Source organism: Plecotus auritus (genome assembly GCF_963455305.1).
Source record: "Plecotus auritus genome assembly, chromosome: 14".
NCBI classification, from domain to species: Eukaryota; Metazoa; Chordata; class Mammalia; order Chiroptera; family Vespertilionidae; genus Plecotus; species Plecotus auritus.
This window is the reverse complement of record NC_137780.1, coordinates 6,207,221-6,224,581: the sequence shown is the minus strand read 5'-3', so window position 1 is coordinate 6,224,581 and position 17,361 is coordinate 6,207,221. Positions and strand designations below refer to the sequence as shown.

The 17,361-nt window shown below is 48.8% G+C and overlaps 1 protein-coding gene across 1 annotated transcript; it reads right to left on the bottom strand.

Moving 5' to 3' along the window:
• Positions 1–2,040: 2,040 nt before the first annotated feature.
• SDE2 (SDE2 telomere maintenance homolog) lies at positions 2,041–16,155 on the bottom strand. The gene is made up of 8 exons (XM_080650978.1): positions 15,989–16,155; positions 13,696–13,813; positions 12,553–12,664; positions 11,660–11,829; positions 10,193–10,307; positions 8,678–9,182; positions 7,572–8,028; positions 2,041–3,372 (listed from the first exon to the last, which is right to left on the bottom strand). Exons 1-7 carry the CDS (start codon positions 16,106–16,108, stop codon positions 7,807–7,809), a joined length of 1,362 nt encoding a protein of 453 aa, XP_080507104.1. The 5' UTR covers positions 16,109–16,155; the 3' UTR covers positions 2,041–3,372; positions 7,572–7,806.
• Positions 16,156–17,361: the final 1,206 nt, after the last annotated feature.

Genomic DNA, 17,361 nt, shown 5'->3' with positions numbered 1-17,361 from the left:
GTTTCGGCTGAAGTTCTTTAATTTTAAGAAATCTCTTCCTCTTCTTTTTTCTTTAATAAAATCCATCCTCCCAGCCCTTTTCCATGGTCTCTGTTCTCCTTATCTAGAACTTTTGGAACCTCTATATTTCACATTTAAATGCCATTCTAATGATCTATTATCACACACACACACCTTTTATACATCTATAGTATCCCCAAAAATGTATACACACATTTTGAATAATTATAAAGGCAGTGTTTAGTAAAATACATTTCATTTTCAAAGTTGACCTATCAGCTGTTGAAGTGTGGATACATTTTGGGGGGACACCCTGTATATATATCACTCCCCTCTGCATTCTGAAATATTCGTGACTTTATAGTGTAGCCCTTCGGTTGCTGCTTTTTAAACCAATTTGTACTTTAGGACAGTTTTATATTTACAGAAAAATTGCAGACAGTACAGCTAGTTCCCATACCAGTATGTCCCACACAATCCCCCCTATTATCAACGTCTTCCATTAGTCTGGCACTTTTGTTACAATCCCTGAACCAATGGCAATACATTATCATTAAGCAAACTGCATACTTGTTCAGATCACCTTAGCTTTCCCCTGACGTCAGACTTTGTCCCAGGACACCCGCCAGGATACATTACAGTTAACTGTCGGGGTTCCTCTTGGCTGCGGCAGTTGGGTGTTTACCCTCATAAATCACGGGGAACCTGGGAGCAGCCGGGATGGCTGGGAACTCTGGGAAGATGTTTCGGTTGGAGGAGCCATAGGCCCCGGCGGCCCCGGCACAGAGGCAGTGCCTGAAGCCACGAGGCAGACCCCATCCCCAGGGAACGTAACAGAGCAGGAGGACACCCAGCGAACCAGTGGAGAGGTCGGCCCGAACCTCCCCGGAGAGCGGTTTCTGCGTAACAAAGGATCCCAAGTCAGTGGTGAAAACACCAAGCGTTCATTACCTCCCGGTTTTTATGGGTCAAGAATCCAGGAGCTAACGACCAAGAGCTACCATCTCACACCTGTCAGAAGGGCGACCACCAACAAATCAACCAACGCCAAAAGGTGGCGGGTCAGATTCCCATTCGGGGTACGTACCTAGGTTGTAGGTTCGGATCACGTTCAGGGTATGTATGGGAGGCGATCGGTCAACGTTTCTCTCTCTCCCTCTTTCCCTCCCTCTCTCTAAAATCAATTTTAGCCGAAACCGGTTTGGCTCAGTGGATAGAGCATCGGCCTGCGGACTGAAGGGTCCCGGGTTCGATTCTGGTCAAGGGCATGTACCTTGGTTGCGGGCACATCCCCAGTGGGAGGTGTGCAGGAGGCAGCTGATCGATGTTTCTCTCTCATCGATGTTTCTAACTCTCTATCCCTCTCCCTTCCTCTCTGTAAAAAATCAATAAAATATATATTTAAAAATCATACCCTCCGATGCGGATGAAAAGAATTGCTAGGAAGCGAGGGAGGACGGAGGGTGTCAGCATCACCTTCCACGGTGGCGTGTGAGGAGTAACCTTCGGTCCGGCTAAAGGTCAGGAGGGTCCAGACACCAGAAAGAAAGGAGAAAACCAGGTTCCCAACCACCGCGTTCAGGCCCCTCCCCGGCCATGTGCACCTCCTAACAGGAGTCTTTTTAAATGAGCACTGAGGATGAGTGAGCGAGCGACATTCCAGGCCACACCAGCCCGGCCTGAACGCATCTGAACTGAGCGCCTCGTGGCCCAGGTGACCAGGCCCCTGTCCGTGAAGCCCCTTCCAGTGAGAGGAGACAGATGGCAAACAAGCCATCAGGAAGCCAGATAACGGGAAGGAAGGAAGCTGGGCAATGAGCGAGGGTGACTGGGAGGCCTCAGGGAGGAGCCACAGCCTGGGATGAGAGTGAACCTGCATGGAAGGGCGTGGGGAAGGGGTCCCAGGCAGAGGGAGCGGCCAGTGTGGGGCTGAGACAGGGCTTGGCTGTTCTGGGTCAGGAAGTAGTGGGCGTGGCTGGAGTGCAGAGGGTGAGCGGAGGGGGGAGGGGTGGAGAGAGGGTCCCAGGCCACCTTTTTTTTAAAAAAATATATTTTATTGATTTTTACAGAGGAAGGGAGAGGGATAGAGAGCTAGAAACATCGATGAGAGAGAAACATAGATCAACTGCCTCCTGCACACCTCCTACTGGGGATGTGGCCGCGACCAAGGTACATGCCCTTGACCGGAATCGAACCTGGGACCTTTCAGACGGCAGGCTGACGCTCTATCCACTGAGCCAAACCGGTTAGGGCCCAGGCCACCTTAAGGCTCTGACTCCGAGAGCCAGGGGAAGCCACCGAGGAGTGTTAAGCAAAAAAGGGAGTTGATCTGATTTGCATTTTGAAAGATAATCCTTATGGATAAGCAAAACACGGTATACACATGCAATGCAATATTGATTCAGCCTTAAAAGGGATGGAAATTCGGGCACATGCCACGGCATGGATGCACCTTGAAGACATTAAGCCAGTCACAGAAGGGCAGGTGTTGTATGATTGCACTTACATGAGGTCCCTGGAGCAGGCAAATTCAGGGACAGGGAGCAGAATGGTGGTTACCAGGGGCTGGAGGAGGGCAGTGCCATTGGGGATAGAGTTTCCGTTTGGGAAGATGAGAAAGTTCTGGAGAGGGATGGAGGTCCTGTTTGCACAAGTGCGAATGCACTTAACGGCAGTCATTTCAGGGTTTAAAATAGTACATTTTATATGATGTATATTTTACCGCAGTGAAGAATGGTGACAAGATGGTTGTGCCTGCTGTGTGGGGGATGGGCAACAGGGCTGGGGCTCAAGGGGAAAAGCAGAAAAAAGAAAAAAGAAGGGGAGCAGGGAGAGGTTGGAGGCCACAGGAGTGGGCGGCCTGTGAGGGGGGCTGGAGGCCTGCCTGTGCAGCGGCCGTGGGGGTGGGCGAAGTGGGCAGACTTGCCATCCAGGTCACTAGGACTTGGCGATGGCGTGGATCGGAGGTCAATGCTGGTGACCTCCTGACGAACGACCGTAACAGGATACAGGATGGAGCAACCAGGAAGCATTTCCAGAAAGGGTTGTGCCCGCTTGGTATTGAACGTGTTTGCATTTCCAGAACTGTCTTTAATACTGCTGTTGAAAATGACTCAGTCCCAGTCATTTTCCTCAACGTGCTGTCTATCATTTGTCCAACAACAAGATTAAAAAACCCTCATGCGGGTCTCCAGCCCAGGCCGCGTCAGGCTGCAGGTGCCCCGGGCATCCCACCGCCGTCTCCAGGAGACTCAAATCCCTCAGAAAACAATAGCAAATGCTTAGAAAGGCGTTGTTTGTTGAGAAGGAATTCCTTGCATGGGCTGTGCAGCAAGCCTCTAATGATTTATTCACGCCTGGCAGAGCGAAGAGCTGGAGCGACATATGAGAATGCAAGAATCAGAAAGGATAGAACCTGGTCAAGTTCAGGCCAGCTGCACCCCACCATCTGTCCGCCACTTACCCTGGAGGAGGGGGGTGAGGGGGGCCGTCTCGGGCTCGCAGGGACCCACCTTCGGAGCAGGGGCCCAGGGAACCCGCCGGCTCCTGCTCATGTTTGTTAGCGCCCAGCACCCTCTACTGGCAGCAGGAAGAGTCTGTCTTTCCTCCCGGAAAGTGGTAGCGTTTTTTTTAAGGGCTGGCAGGTGGTGAGCAACAGAATCCCTTTCTACGGAATTCCGGCTGCCCTTTAATTGCTCTCAGGTTTCATTTTGTTAAATACTCAGGCCCCGTCGTTTCCCTCAACAACCTTCATCTGGGAGGCACTTTTTAAAAAAATGTATTTTTGTATTGATTTCAGAGAGGAAGGAGAGATAGAAACATCAATGATGAGACAGAATCATGGACCGGCTGCCTCCTGCACGCCCCCCACTGCGGATCCGGCCTGCAACCCGGGCATGTGCCCTTGACCAGATTTGAACCTGGGACCCTTCAGTCCCCAGGCCAACGCTCTACCCACTGAGCCAAACCGGCGAGGGCTGGGGGGCACTTTCAATCTTGAAAACCCACCATCAGGTGCTGGTTCAAGGTGGTAATCTGAGCACATCTATGTAACTCCCCCTTGCAAACTCCCATTGGAGTAAGAAGCGAAGAAATGTAACGAGGAACCTCAGTATCAGCACCAGAAACCGGGGAAGGAGAAAGGCTGACACTCAGTGTCATCACATGGCGTGGACCCACAGCAGAAGCCCATTAACACCCCAGCGCGTGGACCCGCGGGCGCTGGGCTGACAGCCGCGTGGGAGGACAGCGAGGTGGCCCTCTGTGGAATGTGAACCTCCGTTTCCAGCCTTTCATGTTACAGGAAAGGAGCACTTTCAGAACTAGTCTTTTCACTTTGCCAGTCAAGGTCAACGAGGCAGGGCGCAGCAGGAGCACCCGGAAGGGCCTGGCGGTGCCAATTAGGGAAGGGGCGCTGGCCTGGCCACAGCATGCTGCCGCCACGGGAAAATGCGTTGGGCGTGGCTGCCTGACTCCCACAGTGAAAGAACCTCTGATCTGGCAAAGCAAACCTCCACTCGATCTGAACACTCCCCTTCCCTCTTTGAGCGTGGTCTTTAAGATCTGCACAGCCCGGCCGGTGTGGCTCAGTGGTTGAGCGTCGACCTATGAACCAGGTGGTCACGGTTCAAATCCTGATGAGGGCACATGCCCAGGGTTTCGGGGCTCGATCCCCAGTGGGGGGCTTGCAGGAGGCAGCGGACAGTGATTCTCTCTTATCCTTGATGTTTCTCTCTCTCCCTCTCCCTCTGAAATCAGTAAAAACATATTAAAAAAAAAAAAAAAAAAGTGCAGCCCTAACTGGTTTGGCTCAGTGGATAGAGCATCGGCCTGTGGACTCAAGGGTCCTGGGTTGATTCCGGTCAAGGACATGTACCTTGGTTGCAGGCACATCCCCAGTAGGGGGTGTGCAGGAGGCAGCTGATGTTTCTAACTCTCTATCCCTCTCCCTTCCTGTCTGTAAAAAATCAATAAACTATATATTTTAAAAAATTGTAAATAAAAAAAATTAAATTAAAAAAAAAAGTGCAGATAGCCACGTAATTTAGAGAAAACTGTTCTCAAATGCCTAGACTACCCCCTGAACCTCTCTTGAAACTACACGGCAGCAGACTCTTCCTCCCCAATCCTCCCCCATTTCTGCACACCCCCCTTGTCTTCTGCACTGGCCCCAACAAACCCCTCCTACACCTAACTCCACCCTAGGCCTCCATTCACGCACATTTGGACATCCCTAAAAAAGGAGTAATTGTAATCAATCGAGGGATCACAAGATATACCACATCCTTAAAGCATATACACAGAGTTTCAAGAGAACACGTCTATAAAAACAGAAGCCTGGCCCTGACCGGTTTGGCTCAGTGGATAGAGCGTCGGCCTGCGGACTGAAGGGTCCCAGGTTCGATTCCAGTCAAGGGCATGTACCTTGGTTGCGGGCACATCCCCAGTGGGGAGTGTGCAGGAGGCAGCTGATCGATGTTTCTCTCTCGTCGATGTTTCTAACTCTCTATCATCCCTCTCCCTTCCTCTCTGTAAAAAATCAATAAAATATATATTTAAAAACAGAAGCCTGGCTGGATTGGCTCAGTGGATAGAGCACTGGCCTGCAGAGTGGGGGCGGGGGGGGTCCCAGGTTCGATTCTGGTCAAGGGCACATGCCTGGATTGCAGGCTCGACCCCCGATGGGGGGCATGCAGGAGGCAGCCAATCAATGATTCTCTCTCATCATTGATGTTTCTGTCTCTCTCTCCCTCTCCCTTTCTCTCTGAAATCAATAAAAATATATACTTTTTAAAAAGAAGCAAGCAGGAAGAGGGACTCATCTGAGAGTGAGAAAGGTGTTTGTTGTTAAAATGTTTTTATTGATTTTAGAGAGAAGAAGGGAGAGGGACAGAGATAGAAATATACATGAGAGAGAGAGACATAGACCAGCTGCCTCCTGCATGCCCCCGTTGGGGATCAAGCCCACAAGTGGGGCATGTGCCCTGGTCAGGAATCAAACCTGGGACCTCTGTTCATGGGTCGCCACTCAACCACGGAGCTGCACCGGCCTGGCGAGAAAGGCTTTCTTAAGGGAAAAAACGTAACTGCTGAACCGACAAACACAAGTGGCGTGGCAAATGGCAAACTGGATGCACCAGAAAAGGAGGTTCCCTGGGAACCGGGCAGAGAATAAAGCAGTAGTCAATTAATAGGAAAATGATAGAAAAACAAAAGGCTAGTCTTCAGACCTCAGAAGGGTCACCCAACACTAAGAAATGTTAAGGAAGAGACCAGACCTAGAAATAATCTGGGGACATTTGTTTTTTTTCAATCCTCACCCAAGGGTATTTTCCCATTGATTTTTAGGGAGCCTGGAGAGAGGGAGAGAGAGAAACATTGATGTGAGAGAAACACATCGATGGGTTGCCTCCTGCATGCGCCCTGACCAGGGCCTGGGCCGGGGAAAAGCCTGCAACCGAGGTATGTGCCCTTGATGGGAATCGAACCCGGGACCCTTCAGTCTGCAGGCTGATGCTCTATCACTGAGCCAAACTAGCTAGGGTTCTTGGTGACATTTTTTAATTTGAAGGACAAGGAAAAAATATTGAAGTGTCTAAGGAGAAAAACTCCCATTATATACACTAAAAAAAAGAAACTCAAAACAGGCATAAAGCTTTTCTTCCACAATACCACATACCAGGAAATAATAGCAAATGTCTACTGTTAGAGGAAAAGACAAGACATTGCATATGCACAGGCAACAGAAAAACACTGTCGGATATGTGAGGGTTCAGAAAGTGTACCCATGTACTCTTCATTTTTTGGGGGGAAAAAGACACCCCCCCAAAATAAAAAAAAATTTTTTAAACAAAAACAATACACACACAAAGGAAAGAACCCTGACTGGTGTGGTTCAGTTGGTTGGGCACTGAAAGGTTACCAGTTCAATTCCCAGTCATCTCACATCGATGTCTCTCTCTCTCTCTCTCTCTCTCTCTCCCCCCTCAACCTCCCTCTCTTCCTCTAAAAAAATCAAGCAAGTGTCCAAAATATTACTAAAAGATCATAATAAAGAAAAAAAACAGTTCTTTTTGAAACTTTAGCCTTTTCCACACATCTAAGATCAAACGCAGTTTGTAACGCTCTCGGAAAGATTAAGCCAAATGCTGAGCATATGTATTTCACTCACACTTACAAACTCCCACCTGCCCCCACTGAATCGAGCTGGCAAATTTCAACAAAATTTGGGATCACAGAAAACGTTTTTTCTTTTGCTACGACTTTAAGCCTGTGATCTCTTTGAATAGCCATGTGACTTCCTAAAGAACTAATTACCATCCAGCTTTGCCCAAGACCTTTCAGTGACCAGCGGTTTTCTGTGATAACCATACATAAACAGAGGGTCCCTGCTAACACTGCGAGAGAATCATGGTATGGATGTCTCCCTTTCAGGAAATCATTTAAAAACTCAGATTGAAAAACAACAAAAAAACCTCAGGTGAAAAGAAAGTTACCACTGCAGCCCCTATAGACACCTACAAACCTGACAACTTGGTCAAATGGATAAATTCCTTGAAAATATAACTTACCAAAAATCGGAATAGTTGTATGTTTATTAAATTAAATTTGTTATTAAAAACCCTTCCCACGAAGTCAGGCTCAGAGGGTTTCACCCATTAATTCTAGAAATGTCATAACGGGAAAGCGGACGATTAGAACTGGCTTATTAAAAAGTCAGCTAAGCATCAACAGGAATAGGGCCGAGTCCCCGTTAGGCAGGTTGTAAGTGCTAGACTAGACAGGAACAGGACATCCGCTCACAGTTCATTTCTTCTTCCCTTTCGGAGGCCTGGCAAACAGCGCGGGGTCTATGTGCTCGTGCGCGAGGCCCCTGACGGAGAAGAGTCTGGCCGCTCGCTCCTGGAGGGTGCCCCCGCACTTCAGCCCCCGCGCCATCAGTTCGCACTTGAGCTTCTCCAGACCCAGCGACTCCATTTCTGCAACGGAGCTGAAGGCCAGTAAATCTACAGATTCCTGACCCAAAGCCTGAGGGGAGAGTAACACAACAGAGAAAATATTTAAAACAGGCTCCTTTCATCAAATCGAAAATACCATCTACCTTAATATGGCTTCCTACTGAATGTATTACTAAGAAAGAACAAATAATACAATTATGCTATAATTTGGGATATACATCCAAATTCAGATTAAAATGTGAAAAGCATAGAATTAATGAAAGAACACCACCTAGTGACAAAAAAAAACCCACAAATTCTGGAGCTAAAAAAAAAAAAGTCTAGCCCTAACCGGTTTGGCTCAGTGGATAGAGCGTCTACCTGCGGACAGAAAGGTCCCAGGTTCGATTCCGGTCAAGGGCATGTACCTTGGTTGCGGTCACATCCCCAGTAGGGAGTGTGCAGGAGGCAGCTGATCGATGTTTCTCTCTCATCGATGTTTCTAACTCTCTGTTCCTCTCCCTTCCTCTCTGTAAAAATCAATAAAATATATTTTTAAAAAAAAAGTCTAAGGGTTTTTAGGCGGCCAAGGCCACCTTCACCACCATCAACCTGAACTTCACTTCTGATGCTCGAACAAGCCTTCCCACTAAGCAGCTGATGGGAAAGCGCCTTCATTTCACTGACTCACTGTGGAGACTAAATGGACTTGGCTTTAGACACGACCCCCAATTACTTACTGTGCTTCCTGCCTGGCTGTCCCCCGGTTTGGTGCTGGGAATGCTCCCCCCGTCTTCTCCAGGCGCTGCCCTGGCAGCTCGCTCCCCATCAGTCACTTCTTCTGTCTCTTTCTCCTTATTCAGTCCGGGCCCGGCTGCTGCTGCTTCTGCGGGTCCTCTCCTCTCGGCCTCCTCCTCCTCCTGGGTCGTCTCCGTTTCTGCAGCCCCCTTCCCTTCCACACGCTCCTGGGCAGCTGTGTCCCCCCGCTGGGCACACAGGTCTTCCGGAAGACCGTTCCCAGAGCCAGCGCCGGGGCTCTGAAGTGCTTCTGGTGAGCAACAGTCTGTACTCAGGACTCCTGCCCTCTGAGGACTCCTGGGAAACCCGCCTGCCCTCTCCACTCCAGCACTGTCCTTGTTCGGAACAGGCGAGCTCATTCCCGAGGTGCCAGGGGCTTCGTCACTGTCGTCATCTGAGCTGTCAGAGCCGGACCCCTCCACAGTCTCCAGGCCTTCCATGCCCAGCCTGTCAGAAACCACAGAAAAGCTTACGCCACTCACAGCTGCTACTTGAAAAGGGGCTGAGATCAGACTCTGTCTGAATAAAAATATCTAACCTGAGAGGGAGAGGATTAAAACATTGCACCAGTGATCGGAGTTGGCCAGGGGTGGGGGCAGGGGAAGGGAATTAACTGCAAAGGGGCACACGGGAAATTTTTAGGGTGATGGAAAGATTCTGTATCTTGGTTTTGGTGGTGGTTACGTAACTATTTTTTTAAATGATTAGAACTGTTCCATGAAAAAAGGTTGATTTTACTGTATGTAAATTCTACCCCAATAAACCCGATTAGAAGAAACACACAATGCCTTTTCTCCCAGAAACATTTCATTCCCATTTCAGAACGAACACATAAAATTCCATGCTGGACTCACAGAGTGACATGGTCTTTGGTTAATGATTATCTTCCTGTCCCCAAGGGCAGGCCTACAAGGAAGCCAGATCCATTTGGACTTATCTAGAACATGGCCCAAGGGAACGGGGCTGGCAACCGAGGACCGGCTGGGCAGGGCGGGAGCGATCAGAAGGAAGGCGAAGAAAAGTCCTCTTGTGCTCCTGACCCACGAGTGCAGGGGCGGTGAAGAGAGGTCTGGCCAAGTGACCGAAGACCTCGATTATGACTGAAAACCCAGAAACACAGAGCCACCTGGAAAGGACGGCGCCGGCATTTCCCCTCGGGCTTCTTGAAAGTTAACCCTTTAACACCAAACGGTAATTCAAGCATAAAGCGATCTGTGTGATCTTTCATGGACGGGGAAATACTGTCCTTAGGTTCTACCAATGGCACTCACAGCAGAAACCATCCCTGGTGTGTCCACCGTGACAATCACCGACCTCTGGCGGTGGAAGCACGCGGGAAAATGCCGGAGCTGCCATCGGTCACCACTGAAAGACGTGTTTATCCCAGATGGACAAGGAGGCCATGTCCCAGGGCAGTCCTCAAGGATCAGTTTGGAATGAAAATGAAACAGACTTACCAAAAGCATTTCCTTTTCGGGGCACTGGATCCTCTGTCTGCTTCGGGTTTGTGAGGCCGCTTCCGAGTCTCACCCATGTCTGCTGACACCACCTTGCTGGAGGAAGCCTGCATCCCTAGCCAGAAATGCTCACAACTCAGTGTCTGCTAGCGGGACCAAGTCTAAGCAAAGACTCTAAGTAATCCAGGTTGCAAAAAGAGCGGCGATCTAGAGCTCTAGATTTAGATTTCATAAGACGTCATATTCAAGATGGTGAAAACGAGATTAACCTCAGATTTACACCGAAGTGAAAGACTAAGCGTGCTGGACCTGGAACCAGCATTATAAAGCACAATGTCCAACTTGTCAACTTTGAGGCCAACAGAGGCCTCACCCTCCCACCCCCAACGCTTCACCCCCTCGTGTTCATTATTTGCATGCATTTGTCTTTTCCCTTGCTGTGTCAGAACCTTTTTGACGGGAAAGATTCCTTCTTATTCAATTGTACCCACAAGAGCCCAGGCATAATGCTCTGGATTCTAATAAAAGTTCATGGCAATCATTCTTACTAAAAACCATTAAAAAAAAAAAAAAAAAAAAACCTAACCTAAAACTGGAAGCAAATATGTTAAGCTCTAGGCACCTCCTAAAGACTTACCTTATCCCAATGAAGCACAAAAACTGTTCTTAACTGGGGCCCACGGGATTCAGGCATTAAGAACACCCAATGTTATGTGGGTTTGGGGTCCCTTTTCTTTCTGGGCTGGAAGATACACTGTGACCAATACTGCGGGGAGAGGTTGCACAGCTTTCATCCGCTCTCAGAGGCCCGGCCTTGGCCGATTTGGCTCAGTGAGTATAGCACTGGCCCACGGATGGAAGGGTCCTGGGTTCAACTGCGGTCAAAGGCACGTAACTTGGTTGCAGGCTCTATCCCGGCCCTGGTCGGGGCCCCAAACGGGAGGCAACCATCGATGTTTCTCTCTATTTCTCCCCGTCACTTCCACTCTCTCCAAAAATCAACGGAGCCCTAGCCAGTGTGGCTCATTGGATAGAGCATTGGCCCTCGGACTGAAGGGTCCCAGGTTTGATTCCGGTCAAGGGCATGTACCTTGGTTGCGGGCACATCCCCAGTGGGGGGTGTGCAGGAGGCAGCTGATCGATGTTTCTCTCTCATCGATGTTTCTAACTCTCTATCCCTCTCCCTTCCTCTCTGTAAAAATCAATAAAAATATTTTTTTTAAAAAAATCAATGAAAAAAGAAAATAATACATTAAAAAAAGAAAGAAAAATGAGAAAAGGGAAAAAAAAATCAATGAGAAAAATATCCTTGGGTGAGGATTAACAACAACAACAACAACAACAAACAGATTCTCAGAGGTCTGTGACCCCAAAAACCTGAAGAACCTCTCTGTGCACAGTGTGGGAGCGTCAGGAACAGCTGGCCGCAGGGTGCCTGCTGCCACACCAAGGAGCCCGCCCCCTCACCTTTGAGGACGGAATCCTCCAGGCGCTCAGCCATCTCGTGGCACTGCTGCTGGTAGTCGGGGTTGGTGAAGCAGTGCCTGGGCTCCGCCAGCTTCCGCTGCAGTCGTTCGAGGCGCTTCTGCTCCTTTTCAGCTTCTCGCTCAGCTTGCTGCTTCACCCATTCCGCCATCCTGCGGTGGGAGAGGAAGACATGTGACTGAATGGCTATCTTACATGTATTTCCTCCCCCAACGAAGTAGCGCACTCTTGCTCATACTGTGCTGCTCCCTCAGAAAGGTGTGCCTCGCCCTGACCGGTTTGGCTCAGTGGATAGAGCATCGGCCTGTGGACTAGGGGGTCCCAGGTTCGATTCCGGTCGAGGGCGTGTACCTTGGTTGCGGGCACATCCCCAGTGGGGGGCATGCAGGAGGCAGCTGGTCGATGTTTCTAGCTCTCTATCCCTCTCCCTTCCTCTCTGTAAAAAGTCCATAAAAATATATTTAAAAAAAAAAAAGGCGTGCCTCACTTACTACCAGCATACTGTAACGGACTTAACTAAGACCTAGAGATAACTATTAAATTATGGAAAAGGTAAAATCTGGTAACAATAGATCATAACACACATTTATATTTCTGATATGCATGGCGCATGTATCATCACCACTGATAGAAACAAAAACAGCCTGACTGGTGTGGCTCAGTAGTTGAGCATCGACCCATGAACCAGGAGGTCACAGTTCGATTCTGGTCAAGGGCACATGCCTGGGTTGCGGGCTCGCCTCCCAGTGTGGGGTGTGCAGGAGGCAGCTGATCAATGATTCTCTCTCATCATTGATGTTTCTCTCTCTCCCTCCCTCTCACTTCCTCTCTGATATCAATATATTTTAGAAAAACAAACACAAACGGCATCTTACGCTTTTTCATGATTGACATCTCGTAGTCTCCTGCCACTGAGATCCCGGCAAGCTTCTCGATTGGTTGTCTTCTCAATCTGCGCACCGAGTGCTCGGAGCATAGACCCAAAGCCTGAGCAAATATGTGTGGGGAGAGCGGGTTAAAAAGCATTCAAGGACGGTAAGTGCTGAACTCGTGAAAACAGCGATGCAGCACAAGATCAAAGGTGATCTCTGCTTCCTTTTTCTTTTTCTCTTTTAATAAAGGAAATGGACACCAAGATTCGAACCCAGGGAACAAAGGTCAAAGTGAACCTGACTCAACCTCATGCCTTTCCTGCTTCCTCTTCTATTTCTGAAATACTGTACCGGCACCACTGAGATATTTTAAAGGCCCGGACCCAGCGCCAAAAAAAACCACAGGATTCCCAGATTAGGGCCTTTAAAAAGTAGAAGGTGAGATTTCACAGTGAGTTTAAAAGGAAAGGTAAATCTGATAACAATAAATCAGAACACAAGTTTATATTTGTGATATGCATGGTGCGCGTATCATCAATTTGGAGGTGTCATTGGCTGGTATCACAAACTTCATTCTTATTGACACAATTTCAAACAGCAGGATGATGATCATCTGAGATGTCCGCTCTCTGAAAATCACGGTAGATTTTGAGAAAGCGGAGGGACTGCATATTAGTGCATCAGGAGAAAGTCTAAGAAGTGTGCATATTTAGTGTTTGCTCATCTAGTGTCTTCTCTTTTCTTAGATGGGTTAATACAACCGGGACCTTAATCTACCCCAACATGTAAACAGTTGTATTTCATAAAGTGACTTAAGACCTCCCTTGGAAATACAATAATGAGACCAAATCTTCACAGGGAATTTCTTCAGCAAACTGGACAGAATAGGGACCATCTCTCTCCATCCATCACCCGAGAGCTTTAGCGCCACGATGCCTAGGAGCTACCCAGCTGGAGAAGGTGGGAACTACATCACACAGCATCTCCCTCAGAAAGGACAAAAGAGAAGATATTCAAAACCCGCTAAGTAAGGGATTTCATAAGGCAAAACGTAAGGCTGGCAGAGTACAGGGACCCAGAGTCTTTCCCTTTAATGCATCTGCAGAGGTGACACAACTCGGCAAGCAGGCGACACTCACGTCCTACCTCCTTTTCCACCGCGAAGTCTGGGCTCCACACTGTACACAGCTCCATGCCGCACTGTGTCCCTGGTGTCGGCCAGCGAGCCGTCGCACTTCACAAAGAAGCATTCCGCGGGAACTCCCTGGAGACACACGGGGCATTGAAAATGCTGTTTACGAGAAAGTACAAGTTCTCTGCGAGCAGGGTCCTAGCTTGGTATCTTATTACTCCAGGGACAAGCAGGTAGTGTGTTCGATTTATACTTATTTAATTGAAAACGAAAAATAAAATAAATAAAAACCAGTAAAAGGAAAAATCCATGTCATGTGATGTATTCTGCGTACCATTTTTTCCTGATACTGAGTCACGATATACAGAAGAAGTTTTCATCTTTTGGGTGAAAATAAAAACTGCTACTTTGCCCCTCTCTACTGGGAATTCAGAGTCGAGGCAAAAGACTGTACAGGGCGTAGATCTGGTAACTCTGGAGGCCCTACGTCCTCTGACTTTTTGAAACAGATAAAATCAAGAGTGGCCCCCAACTTAAAAGTGAAAATATACATCCTCGCCCTAACTGGTTTGGCTCAGTGGATAGAGAGTCGGCCCGCGGACTGAAAGGTCCCAGGTTCGATTCCCGTCAAGGGCATGTACCTTGGTTGTGGGCACATCAGGGATGTGCTGGAGGCAGCTGATCGATGTTTCTCTCTCATTCATGTTTCTAACTCTCTATCCCTCTCCCTTCCTCTCTGTAAAAAAATCAATAAAACATATTAAAATATATATATATATATATATATATATATATATATATATATATATATATACACACACACACACACATCCTGAGAAGTGTAGGTAGAAGGACAAGAGCGGAAGGAAGGAGACCAGGGTCTGGTTTTTAATATCCCTGGATAAGCTTCAACAGTCTTAGGGCCAACTGGCAGCCAGTGTTTGTCTGCTCTGCTGGCATCCCCCTGGATTACAGCCAAGCACGGCAGAAGCCCACGCGCCCCCAAAGCCACTCTGTGTATTCTCAGACCAAGTGATGAAAAGAAATTATAAAAACTGTAAGTCTTTCTGGACCAGTTTTTGATGCTGTAAACTTAAGACAATAGAGAAGTATTCTCCAACGTTACGTGGAACTTAGAAGTGCACGTTTACATTTACAGCGTCAAGAAAGAAGAGATCTCAACACCAACAGAGAGGACAAGAGCATTCCGTACTGATCTCTTCCTGAAGTGGGAACCATGAACGTGCACTCTGAACCATACCACACAGCTACTTCAATGGGAACTACTCATTCATGCAACAAACATTACATGCCTGTTTTTCTTCTGGTCGAACCTTGGATCAATTTTAAGTTTGAAAACTACTCACAAGATAAGAGTTATTATGAGAGATATTAAAATCCAACTATTTTGGTCACAGGGAAGGGGCGGGGGGGAATCAACCAAAGAACTTGTATGCATATATGCATAACCCACAGGCATAAACAATAGGGTGGTGAAGGCGGGGTAGGAGGTGGGGGCAGGCTAGAAGGGGTCAATGGGAGAAAAAAGGAGACTTATGTAACACTTTCAACAATCAAGATTTAAACATTAAATAAAAACCAAAAGTAAACTATTAATAAATATGGAATGCTTCATGAAAAAAAAATCCAATTATTTTGGAAAATATTTCCCCATTCAGAGGGTCAAAAACAGCTCTGACAGTTTTTCTTGTTTTTGTTTTTTTTGTTTTGGATTGCAGTGTAAGAAGAAAAAGGGGAAAGCTGAAAAACCACGTTATTTGCAAACACACATTGCTTTTCCATGGAACCTGTCCAAGATTTGGTTTAGGCTGTGGCATAACATGTGTTAAGCTTGTAAGTGATGAGCAGAGGAAACAGCCTAAGGAAGCAAGGATGAGGTGTGGAGTTCGTTGGAATGCTTGATCTGTGGACAAAATGTGACTACATCAAATAATCACAGAATGAATGTAACAAAATGAGTCTCAAAAGTCATCTGGTCCAAATGCCCCATTGAGGAATGAAGACACAGAATACCGAAGTGTTTTCTGTTAGTCCGGACTGAGGGCTGGCCTAGGCGTCTGTGAGCCGAGTTTTTCCCTTTTCTGTGGGTGAGAAAACCACCACCACCACCACCACCACAAAAAAGCAAAGGGAGGCCTCAGCATCAGTTTGAAGCACCTTAAAACTGAGGAACCCTGTCTTAAAAAACCCGAAAGCCCCAAAGAACACTCCAGACAGACCCTCTCGCATCCAACCCGGTCCCCTGGCCGGCTCCTTCTCCCTCCTTCCGGGAACCGCGAACCTCACCTGATCTTGGCAATGGCGGTGGATAAGGTCTTGGACGGAGCACGCGGCCGAGACATCCCGCACCGCCCTGAACCCAATGCCGGGGCCGCGAACCCACACGAGCGCCATCGCCTCCGCCATTTCACCCCTTCCCGGAAACAGAGACTCTCTGCGCCTCTGCGACACAGCTGGCCGGGGCGCCTCTTGATGGCGTCACCTAGCCGCCCGGCGCCCCGCCCCTCCGGCCTTCCGCTCGCTCCGCCCCTCCGCTGGGGCAGGTCACGTGGTCCCCCGCCCGCCCAGCCGAGCTGGCAGCGGGCGGGGAACAGGAAGAGCCTGGCGAAGGCCGATAGCGCGCGGAGCGCCGGGGCGAGGCGTTGCTAGGGGAGGTTGCTAGGGCGGGGCTCCAGGGACCCTGTATAAAAGGCTGGCGCGGGGTTCGGTTTCCAGGCTCTGGCTGTCAGCGATAAGGCGGTAACTCAGCACCGCCCCGGGCCGCGGGCTTTGGCCCGGGTCCTCACATCTGTGCAGTTATTTTTGGGTCGCGGGGAATCGTGGCCTGGGAAGGCACTGCTCCTGGGCGGGAGGGGAGAGGCTGCGATCCCGGAAACGGTTTGGGGGGGGGGGCGGGCTGCCTCCTCGGCCCGGGGAGCTCCCCCTACCCGAGGGGGGAAGGAAACGACCTCTGGAGGTCTCTAAACAACGGCCGCCGCGTGGTTTTTCCTCCGGGTTTACCACGCATCCTCTTCCTTGGCAGAAACTGCCAACCTCTCGCTTTCTGCCAGACACGCTCCGTTTATTCTTATTTCCGCCTGTTCGCGCTCTGTGTTATCGCCACTTCAGCTCTGTTTTCAAAATATTTCACAGCAAGTGGGCCCTCGTGCAAGGCAGTGGCAGGAGAGACGCTTCCGGTAACGCTGCTCACAAAACCCTGCCATAACTTTTACTCGGCGCCATGGAAACACACTCGCACTGCCTTGCACAGCCTAACTTTCAGGCTCTGGGAATCCGCAGTCCCTTAATATTTCCAGTGCCGAGGTTATGGTAGTTCTAAAATCCCGGACAATTTAAAAACCACTGGAGTGAAGATAGGAGGGTGATTTGGAGATATCTGTGCCCACCGAACAGAAATGTACTGGCCCACAGACACGAATTCTCTGCTAAGATCCTTGGCAAAAGGAAACCCAATGCCAAGGGGAAAGCAACAAAGAAATTCAGAAATCCTTCACTGCGGCGGTACGCACCGAAATAGAATTCAGAGGCCTGTGATGTGAGAGATTCTGTTGTCTTTATTTCACTTAACACAGGAAGAAACGTGGGAGAGAAAGGGCCTCATTGTTTATTGCCAACATTGTATCCAGTCCTTGCAAAACCTTAAGTCTGAATGAAGAAGT

Excerpts from the sequence above, each read along its gene's own strand:
- SDE2 (XM_080650978.1), bottom strand. The coding sequence starts at position 16,108 with ATGGCGGAGGCGATGGCGCTCGTGTGGGTTCGCGGCCCCGGCATTGGG. Across the intron at positions 12,665-13,695 it reads ACTTCGCGGTGGAAAAGGAG|GCTTTGGGTCTATGCTCCGA; the intron begins GTAGGACGTGAG and ends ATATTTGCTCAG. Across the intron at positions 9,183-10,192 it reads CCGAAAAGGAAATGCTTTTG|GCTGGGCATGGAAGGCCTGG; the intron begins GTAAGTCTGTTT and ends GGTTTCTGACAG.